This window comes from Ipomoea triloba, chromosome 2 (assembly GCF_003576645.1).
Source record: "Ipomoea triloba cultivar NCNSP0323 chromosome 2, ASM357664v1".
Taxonomy (NCBI): Eukaryota; Viridiplantae; Streptophyta; class Magnoliopsida; order Solanales; family Convolvulaceae; genus Ipomoea; species Ipomoea triloba.
The window spans coordinates 6,059,008-6,069,656 of record NC_044917.1 but is presented as its reverse complement, the minus strand read 5'-3'; the positions used below and the strand labels follow the sequence as shown (position 1 = coordinate 6,069,656).

The 10,649-nt window shown below is 31.5% G+C and overlaps 2 protein-coding genes across 2 annotated transcripts; one reads left to right on the top strand and one right to left on the bottom strand.

The window, feature by feature from the left end:
* Window positions 1-6,031: 6,031 nt before the first annotated feature.
* Window positions 6,032-6,534, bottom strand: LOC116010148 (protein RKD1-like). Its single transcript, XM_031249422.1, has 2 exons — window positions 6,189-6,534; window positions 6,032-6,096 (listed from the first exon to the last, which is right to left on the bottom strand). The coding sequence occupies exons 1-2, from the start codon at window positions 6,532-6,534 to the stop codon at window positions 6,032-6,034; spliced, it is 411 nt and encodes a 136-aa protein (XP_031105282.1).
* A 1,513-nt stretch (window positions 6,535-8,047) lies between these two features.
* LOC116010147 (protein RKD2-like) lies at window positions 8,048-8,902 on the top strand. Its single transcript, XM_031249420.1, has 4 exons — window positions 8,048-8,108; window positions 8,183-8,299; window positions 8,428-8,546; window positions 8,606-8,902. The coding sequence occupies exons 1-4, from the start codon at window positions 8,048-8,050 to the stop codon at window positions 8,900-8,902; spliced, it is 594 nt and encodes a 197-aa protein (XP_031105280.1).
* The last annotated feature ends 1,747 nt before the right edge of the window (window positions 8,903-10,649 follow it).

Sequence of the window (10,649 nt, the reverse complement as noted above, 5' to 3'; positions counted from 1 at the left end):
TGATTGGTATTTTTTAATTCCTTGTCACTTATGTAGAATATACCAGTTATTTGACCATGATAATAGTGATTGGTTATTCTTATAGGAAGGACAAAAACTCTGAACTCATCTACAAGGAAATTGTAGATAAGACTTACCTTGATTCATTGCTTGCATTGGCAGACCCTATAAGACAACGAAAAACATGCCTTTCATCTCTTGAAACTGGATTTGAACAAGTTAGTAAACATTTCATTTCAACTGTATGTCGAATGTCAAATCGCCTTTTACATTTAACCATCAATCTATTTACTTTTAAAGCTTTTGACCTACTTTTGTGGCTCTGCATTACATTTAGAAACCAATTGCATGGGTGAGAGGCAAAATTAGATTGCTTAAGCGTGATGGTTTCGACTACTACGTTGGTTGCAATTATTGCAACAAAATAGTCCACTCAACTGAAGGCTTACAACTCCACTGCATGAACTGTGGACAAACTGATGGCATCACTGTCAAAAGGTATCAAAATATATATCTTCGTTGTTTCCTTAATACTTAAAATTCTAATATAGCATGACTTATATTATGTTTTTGTTGATATACAGGTATAAGGTGGACATAGAAATATTTGATAACGTTGGAAGTGTACGCGCAACAATGTTTAATCATGAGGTGCACCGACTATTGTTACTGACGTCGTCCAACATACCTACCTACGAAAACGATGGTGCTATGCTCCAACAAACACTCGATAATCTTGGGCTTGTGTTTGCTCTCAAGAAAAACACCATATTCAGTGAACAAAGCACAAAGTATACAGTAGCGTGTCTGTGCAACGATGTACAACTAGACTTAGCTGACTCAAACGATGGTTTGTTTAGGCAATCGTTGATGCTAGGAAATCCCACGAAAAGAAGGCTTGATTTTAGCCAATTATCGGGAGANACGAAAAGAAGGCTTGATTTTAGCCAATTATCGGGAGATAGTATAGACGATTCGCAAGCAAGCAGTCCACCAAATGATAAAGGGAAAAAGCCTAAAATTGGTTGAGCCAATGAATATTATGCATATTATGTACCTAGAAAATAATGTTAAATTTTTAAAGGGTTTCGAAAACATGTGGTAACAGTTTAGTTAAGCCATATTTTCGCCATTCGTAACAAACTATTTGTATTTTCGTATTCCATTTCAAAGTGTTTTTCGACATCAATAACTTATCATTTAAACTTGCAACAAACAACTTTATTTTTGTTTAAATTGAAACTTTTTTAATTCTACAAAATTTACAATCTATATCAAGTGGTGCATGATATAGATATTTTTAAAGTTATATGCTTCAAAGAAGAAAATATTTAAAAAACAAAATATGCTTACACATAATTTTAAAATGGTTCTGATAATTATTACGTAAAAAATTAAAACTGGAACCATTAATTACAAGCAAATGTTAAAGTAACAACATATTGAAAAAAAAATTAAAAATATGTTTATACATAATAAACTGTTGGCATTTTTCGAGAAAGTGAGGACAAACCAAGAAAATATAAGTCCATGAATAAGAAATTAAAGTTTCATTGGGTTAAATTAGTTAATTTGTTACATATTAATGGTACACGTACTGTCGAATTTATACACTTCGTAATTTTTAAAAAAAAAATATATGCTCGTTATATTTTAGTCATTTGTGACATCCATAGAAAGAGTGAAAATTTGTAAACATTTGAACATAATATTACTTCTAATTCCCTCCCTTCACCTAAAATCGTTAATCAATACACAAACACACTAATTTAGATTGGTCAAAAAATAGAATTATATAGAGTATAATTGCATGATAATTATAAATTTATGTTCTATTATTGGAATCTGGAAAATCATTATGTACAAACTCTAGCACTTCATCTATTTCTTCAGGTATTAATTCGGAAATATCAGGAAGTGTATGACTTTGCAACGAACTCTTATGAATTGTTGAATGATATAACAAGTTTGCATACCTTTTTTTTTTGAGATATTCCTTTCACATTTGTCTCTAAGTCTTATTGTTGTCTCACCCAACTCAACATTTGGGTTTTGTATTATCAATTTTTTCTTATCTTCCAACTCTTCAATCACTCTTTTTAGCTTGCTTTCGTCTTGGATTCCGCCAAATTCCTACAAAATAATTTGTTATTTCTCCTTAAATAATATAAGGCTGATAAATAAGCATTACTTAATTACCTTGGCGTTTTTTAATAACCTCTCCAAACTAGAGAGTTTTCGTTGAGGCCAGTACAAAATTCCTAATTCTTTATACCTTTTCTTTAAAATTGCTCGACCAACATGTAGTTCATCTGCAGCTTGATCAACGGTCATATAAAAATATTTAGAAAGCAATTCTAAAGTTAATGTATTAGGGTCACGATAAGTTTTTTTTGTCCTTTTTCTTCTAATAAAGATATTTAGATTTAAATTTGGTAAATCTATCTTTGCAGCTGTATTATCTTCCTCGACAATTAAATCAACACTATCAAATACATCAACAGGATTTGTAGCTAAAACACCTGCATTTACAAACAACTTGTTAAAAACTATTAATTATTAAAACAAGAGTTACCTACAAAATGTTAAAACCTTACCAATAGTTTCAGTACATTGTGGTTGAGTACTGACATTATTTCCACCTGGAAGAAGATCTCTACTTAGAAGAGGTTCACTATCCCTTAGTGGTGATAGATATACCTCATCCCAAAATGAATTGTTACCATCAGAAGAACAATCATTTTGTTGAAGCTGATATGAGCAAGTAGCAATATTTGCCATTTGTGAAATGCATGCACTAAATGTTTCAGGGATTAATAATTTCTAAGAGTGTGAATGAGTGTTAAGAAGAGTCTAAGACCAACAAAACCACTAATTTATAGCAAAGGACAACAGTTTGTGCAAACAGTAAGAAATACTTTTTTAAGTCTTTTTTTCAACGAGGGCAGTTTTTTTGTCAAATGATAATAGTTATGTAGCCGACACTGTTAAAAACATTTGCGCTTTTCAATTAATTTTTGATGACAACTGTAAAGACATCTGACATTTGTACCAATTTTTTAATTTCCTTTGTAATTACTTGCTTGGCATTTGTAGGCAACATGGCATATATAAAACTTAATAATGCTTTTGCTTATCAATGTTCAATTTCATCCGCTGCTTCATTTATGGGCAAATGAAAATAACTTGCTATCATTTCCTTACTTACCGTTTTATAATTACAACGAGTTATTTTTAACCAATTCTTCTGCAACAAGTTCAATATCATCATGCAATATTGGGGGGCGAAAGCTCAGCTTTTGCAACAAGTTATGCTTAAATCATAGGTCCAATAAATGTTATAAGTTTAAAACAAGTTGTATTTCAAAGCTAATATATTCACATTTATCAAGACAAAAATAATAATAATAACGACTTTTAGGTTAGAGATGGGCATTAGGCAGAAAATTAGCTTTATTAAAAGAATTTCCTATGCGCCTTAAATTGTTCCCCCTTTTTTTTAAAAAATTGTGTATAGCATGAAAGTTTTAGCTTTAATACTTTATGTTACTGCTGAGTCAAAAGAATGTACGTGCAAGGATACAGTGGTACAAAAACGTAATACACGATAATGAAAGAACATTCCAGGGAAGAAATATAAACCTATAATATTGCATGATGTTATTGTAAGTTTTTAAATTGATCGCAAATATTAAGCCTCGGTGTTATCGTTTAAAGATGACCATATCTTATTTTATGTCAAATATAATTAAATTTGGTTCACATATATGTATGTATTTGTTACCTTTTGCAAGGTAAAAAAGTGCAAGCCATGTCGTACGACAATGACATTTGTTATATACATTTATGGAATATATTATGCGTTGTAAATGATTACAATTTTATCTTATGGCTATGAATGACCTCTCAATGAGCAGTAGCCTAACTTTGGCATCTACAACCTCTTTATTAAAGAGTTTACAAAATTTATTGATATTTAGAAAAATACTTATTATTCAAAAATATTATCAAAAGCCATCAAGCAAAAGTTTAAACGATTCGTCTTCTTCTGTCGCAAGTGAAGGTCGATCAACAGTTAACGGCAAGGCAGGATCAACAATTAATGGAGGAATATGAAGGGGATGTATAGGAAGGGTGGGAGAATGAAGAAGACTCATCATCTCCCTATACTTTATCTTTCTGGTACATGAATCCCTGAGCCTAATATCTGCTGGATTCAACTTCAAATTCGGATCGCTTAGCAACATTTCCCTTCTACTTTTTAGTTCCTTCATTGCTTCCTTTATGTCATGGTCATTTTCGATGTTACTAAATACCTGTAAAACATTATATTAACATTCACCTTATAATGATACAACTTTGGAAAAATAAAAAAAATACCTGAGCTTTTCCTGATAGCTTCTCCAAGCTCACTAACTGTCGATATGGCCATTTAAAGATTCCTAATTCTCTACACCTTTCCTTCAAAATCGTATACCCAATTCTCAGTTCCTTGGCGGCTCGATATATAGGCAGATGGAAATATTTGGAAATCATTTCCTTGCTTATTGTGGATGAATCACGAAAAGTTCTTCGCGTATTCTTCCGCTGCCTATGTGCAAGAGTTTCAATCATACTCCTTTCTACAACTACAGAATCTGTAGTCATATTCCCTCCTACAATTGCGTTACTTGCAACTGGAAATGTATTTTCCTGTACAAGTATACCACTTGTTGATGCCATAAGATTTTCTTCCGTACTTAAGTGGTTCATGGCTGCAACAAAGATGAAAAAATATATTACGTCATCGCCATTGCATATCAAGAAAAAAACATATGATTACCAGTAGCCTCAAGCAGTCCTCCCATACTATGCTCAATACCCCAAAATGGATCAAAGGGTATGTTCGGTAACAATCCATTACCAAAAGTTGATATCCCATGTTGTTGATCCCATAAAGGATATTTGCTAATATCGGAAGATGTACAAGAAATTTGGCTTGGAAAAAATGAGGCAGGAGCAGCATCAGCAACATCAACCAATAAAGGATATCCGATAACATCGGAAAATGGATAAGAAATGTGGTTTAGTAAAGATGAGGAAGGCGTAGGGTCGACCAACTCATCACAAAAGGAATACTCCGTAATATCGAAAGATGGGTCAACAATTTTGTTTGGAAAAGATGAGGAAGAAGCTGGGTATGCCGTATCATCCCATAAGGAATACCTAGCAATATCATAAGTGGTGTAGGAAAATTGGTCTGGAAAATAAGCTTGGTTCGCCATTTTTTAAAAAAATAACGTTCAAAAACAAAGAGAGAATAGAAAAAGATAATTCAGTGACAAAGAATAAGGTAAAACACCATTGAGGATAGTAAATGATGGAGATTCTGAGATTTGAAATAGCAAACATACCTTTCAATGATGTCAGATATTAAGCTTGTCAAAAAACAAACAGTTCACGATCGAAAGTAATTGGTCGCATCCGAATCGTAAAAAAAAAAAACAGTACACTTGACAATTGTGCCAAATTTTAAATCAATTATGTCGGCTAATTGTCCAAGTGTGACAAAAGTAAAACAGTTAAAAAGTTATTATATGTAAATATAGTCCAACCATGAAGTGCTTATGTGAGGTTGTCACAAGCGCAATAGTTCTTTGTCGGATGTCATTAATCATGCTAAATTTATCCCAAAAAAAAAAATATTCACACGCGAATTTCAAAAGTAAAATGGAATCCTAAAACCATTTGGTTGATAGATCATTTGTTTGGTTTTCAGCCGAATATAGGAAATAAAGAGATGTTATGATTATAATTTGCTTCTATTTTTTCAAATACTTTACGTATATACCACATCTATAGCTAAGGTTATCTCCTTCCATTTCTCAGTGGATGGTTTATACACCACCCTTGGTGGTTAATATGAAATTTCTATTTCTCAAGTTTTTAACATATCTATATCACTCCAATAATGGATATTATTCCTCAGCCGATTTCATTCTTATGTCTCTCAGTAGAACATTTTCGTTATTAGTGAAGAGTATTCTATATTTCACCTTTGAGGGTTATTTTCGTTTACATTTGAATGACTTGTTATTGAATTTTCAAGAGTTCGCACTATAAAACAGGAAATATTTTCATTATTAAAATAATATTAAGTGCAGAAAAGGTACATTGTATCTTCATTCTTAGTTTTGGGAGAAGATTACCAGAAACATAAGATGAGCTCGCAAGATGAGCATAGTGAGAAAGTTCCGTCAAATTTCGATACTTTCTCTTCTTAAAGTATGAAACTTCAAGTTTATTTCTTTCTATGCTTGATTGAAGATTAGGATCCTTTAACATTTGCTCCCTTTGATTTTCTAGCTCATTTATAATTTCTCTATGATCAGTATTCCCTTCGACATTTTTTGCTAATCGCTCCAAGGTACGCAGCTTCTTATATGGCAATTCATCAATTCCAACCTTCTTACATATCTTCTTCAAAGAAGCTTCCTTAATCTTTAACTCTTTCACCGCTTGATTCATAGGCAGATGGAAGTATTTAGAAACCATTTCGAAATTCCAAAGTCCTTTGGATGGTCTGGTATCATTCCCTATAACTACGATTGAAATTTCTTCGACATTTACAGCTTTAGTAGTTTCAACATCTGCAACAAAAAAAAATATATATATATATATATATATATATATATATACATACATATATATTATGAATACAACTACAGATAAAGATGAACAATAATTACATCTTTATCTGTAGTTGTATACACACATATATATTATGAATACTACTACAGATAAAGATGAACAATAATTACATCATTATCTGTAGTTGTATTCATAATATATATATATATATATATATATATATATATATATATATATATATATATATATATATATATATATATATATATATATATATATATATATATTATGAATACAACTATAGATATATATTCATAATATATCTGTATTCACTATTGTTAATTTTAAATTTGCTACATCTATCTTTGCAGGTTTATTATTTTCCTCCACAAATAAATCAACGCTATCAAATACATCAAGCTCATTTGTCGGTAAAACACCTGCATTTGCAAACAACTTATTCAAATAACTATTACTTATTACAACCAGAAATTCAAAACAAATGTTAGAACTTTACCAATAGTTTCATTACATTGTTGTTGAGTACTGACATTATTTCCGCCTCCATAAAAATCTCTACTTAAAAGACAGTCAATATCCCTTAGTGGTGATAAGTGTATCTCATCCCAAAATGAATTGTTACCACCCAAAGAACAATCATTTTGTTCAAACTGATATAAGCAAGGAAACAAGTTTTGCATTTCTGAAAAGTATGTGGTTAATGTTTAAGTGATTGATAATTTCTAAGGGCTAAAAGATTAAGGATGTGAATAAGTGTTAAGAACAAACAAAAGCATGAATTTATTGCGACGTTCGACAACAATTTAAAAAGTGGTTAATACTTGTTAAGTTTTTTTTTTCCAAGAGCAATTTTTTTTGTCAAAGGAAAATATTGAATTAAAAAACTGTTTAAAACTTTTGGGCATTTCAATGAATTTAAGCTGAAAATTTTTCAAACGATCTCACTTTTTACCTTTTTACTATTTCACTTTTGACAATTTTTGTGCTGTCGGCCAATATGCTGTTACCTTTTGATAAAACGAATAACATCAATGACTCTCAACCATGCACTATTTTCTTTTTCCAAAATTTGATACGGAGTATCTTATATCATTGGAATGTGTGTTTGACGTTTTAAATCTAGAGAGCTCCATTTTCTTTAAACCAATCAAGCAGCTATCCTCTTCTTTTACTTCTGAATAAATAATTACTTGCATATTTTCTTCACTTTTAAGAGTTATCTTTTACTTTCTTCTATCCAAAGATAGCAAATCATGTTTCCTCCTCCTCTGCATTCACTAATCAACTTGTCTACCCTTACTCAGATGCTTCAGAATATCCGTTTTGGGATGCACAATGTGAACAATTCCCATTGACTTATTTCAGTGCAAAAAATAATGATGAACCCTTGCTAAACATGGACTTTGATCCATTTTGGAACTTTGAACATAATCTGGAACGTCTAATCGAGGCCACCGGTAAGCGACCTACTTTAATTTTGTACATTCACATGTGATGATTTAATATATATTTCTTATTGTCAATGTTGCAGCCTTGAATCCACTAGGTATGGATGAGGTTCTTCTTCCCTCTGCAAGTGTTATACCTATAGAATGGGATATCACCCCGACTTCGAACGCCGTAGCTGTTAACCAGGACACAAGTACTGGTACAAAGGAGAGCATGATAGAGAAAATAGTGCGTAGACAGTCCAAGAGGATGAAAAAACTTTTCGTGATCCTTCAACAATAAGCAAGGCAATGCTTTCTACTTATTTCCATATGCCCATTTATAAAGCCGCTAAGGAACTAAGAGTTGAGTACAGAATCTTGAAAAGAAGGTGTGAGGAATTAGGAATCTTCAGATGGCCTCATCGACAATTAGTCAGCTTACAGAAATTATCCGAAAATGTTAAGGTAATTTTTGTTATTACACTTTAACATCATTCGATCAGTATTAATCAACCGTTATACAGGAATTGGGGAGCATTGAAGATGACCCTGAACTGAGAGAAGTACTCAAAGAAATAAAAGATAGAAGAGAAATGATGCTAACAAATCCACATTTGAAATTGCATCCAGCCGAAATAAAGCTTAGAGATGCATGTACCAGAAAGAAAAGGCACAGAGAAATGATGAGTTTTATTTCTCCTTGTACCCTTCCTGTTCCTTCATTTGTGGTTGATCATATTCTTCCTTTAACTGTGGATCCACCTTCACGAGCGATGGAAGAAAATGAATCGTTTCAGCTTTTGCTTGATGGCTTCCAATAACATTTTTTTTTATAATATCAATTCTCTAAGAAATTTTAATATTATCAATTTTGTAAAAAATACCATGCAAAATATATTGCCCAAATGCATGTATGAATGTATAATAATGCAAATATGTCTATATAAATGTATGAAAATTTTTTTTAATGCATATCTATCTTATCTTAATACCCAATTGTCATTTTTAAAGTAAACCCTAGCTCCAACGAACAAAGTGGTTTGCTCCCGAACTTGCGGTTTTAGATTTATCATATCCACTAAACAAAAATAAAATATGTTCTCAATTTACCAATCACATGCACCATATTCATCAAAAGTGACATAAGGACTTACAATATTTTATTGTCATAATAAGTTTAAATAAACATTTAATATTCAATTTACACATATAAATTTATGTTGGTCCTTGCATTACGCGCAACGCCCAACATTGAGGTGCTTATGTGAGGTTGTGAGTTGTGACAAGCGCAATAGTTCTTTGTAAGATGTCACTAATCATACTAAATTTATCCAAAAAAATAGAACTTTTACACACGAAGTTCAAAACTAACCTGGAATTCTAAAAGCATTTGGTTGATAGATCATTTGTTTGGTTTTCAGCCGAATATAGGAAATAAAGAGATGTTATGATTATAATTTACTTCAATTTTTTCAAATACTTAAAACTGTAGTTCATAAGGAAGAAGGTAAACATATACTTTACGTACATACCACATCTATAGCTAAGGTTATCTCCTTCCATTTCTTAGTGGATGGTTTATACACCACCCTTGGTGGTTAATATGAATTCTCTATTTCTCAAGTTTTTAACATATCTATATCACTCTGATAATGGATATTATTCCTCACCTAATTTCATTCTTACCTCAACTTTGATGGTTATTTTTTTTTTACATTTGAATTACTTGTTATTGAATTTTCAAGAGTTTGCACTATAAAACAGGAAATATTTTCATTATTAAAATAATATTAAGTGCAGGAAAGCTACATTGTATCTTCATTCTTAGTTTTTGGGAGAGGATTACTAGAAACATAACATGACCTCGCAAGAGGAGCATAGTAAGAAAGTTTCGTCAAATTTCGATACTTTATCTTCTTAAAGTATGAAACTTCAAGTTTATTTCTTTCTATGCCTGATTGAAGATTAGGATCCTTTAACATTTGCTCCCTTTGATTTTCTAGCTCATTTNATAGAGAAAATAGTGCGTAGACAGTCCAAGAGGATGAAAAAACTTTTCGTGATCCTTCAACAATAAGCAAGGCAATGCTTTCTACTTATTTCCATATGCCCATTTATAAAGCCGCTAAGGAACTAAGAGTTGAGTACAGAATCTTGAAAAGAAGGTGTGAGGAATTAGGAATCTTCAGATGGCCTCATCGACAATTAGTCAGCTTACAGAAATTATCCGAAAATGTTAAGGTAATTTTTTTTATTACACTTTAACATCATTCGATCAGTATTAATCAACCGTTATACAGGAATTGGGTAGCATTGAAGATGACCCTGAACTGAGAGAAGTACTCAAAGAAATAAAAGATAGAAGAGAAATGATGCTAACAAATCCACATTTGAAATTGCATCCAGCCGAAANTATATATATATATATATATATTATGAATACAACTACAGATAAAGATGTTATTATTGTTCATTTTAAGAAAGTAAAATCCTTTACCAGCAATCAAATTCAATCGTTCTGCTTCAGGTTTGAAATCCCATAAGTCATCAAACTCTGTATAAAAAAAA

What these genes read in the sequence shown, in the direction of transcription:
- LOC116010148 (XM_031249422.1), bottom strand. Translation starts at nt 6,534, where the DNA reads ATGGTTTCTAAATACTTCCATCTGCCTATGAATCAAGCGGTGAAAGAG. An exon ending in GAGCTCATCTTATGTTTCTG is followed by an intron (nt 6,097 to 6,188) that starts GTAATCTTCTCC and finishes CCTGTTTTATAG; the next exon opens with TGCGAACTCTTGAAAATTCA.
- LOC116010147 (XM_031249420.1), top strand. Translation starts at nt 8,048, where the DNA reads ATGGACTTTGATCCATTTTGGAACTTTGAACATAATCTGGAACGTCTA. An exon ending in TAACCAGGACACAAGTACTG is followed by an intron (nt 8,300 to 8,427) that starts GTACAAAGGAGA and finishes CCATTTATAAAG; the next exon opens with CCGCTAAGGAACTAAGAGTT. An exon ending in AATTATCCGAAAATGTTAAG is followed by an intron (nt 8,547 to 8,605) that starts GTAATTTTTGTT and finishes ACCGTTATACAG; the next exon opens with GAATTGGGGAGCATTGAAGA.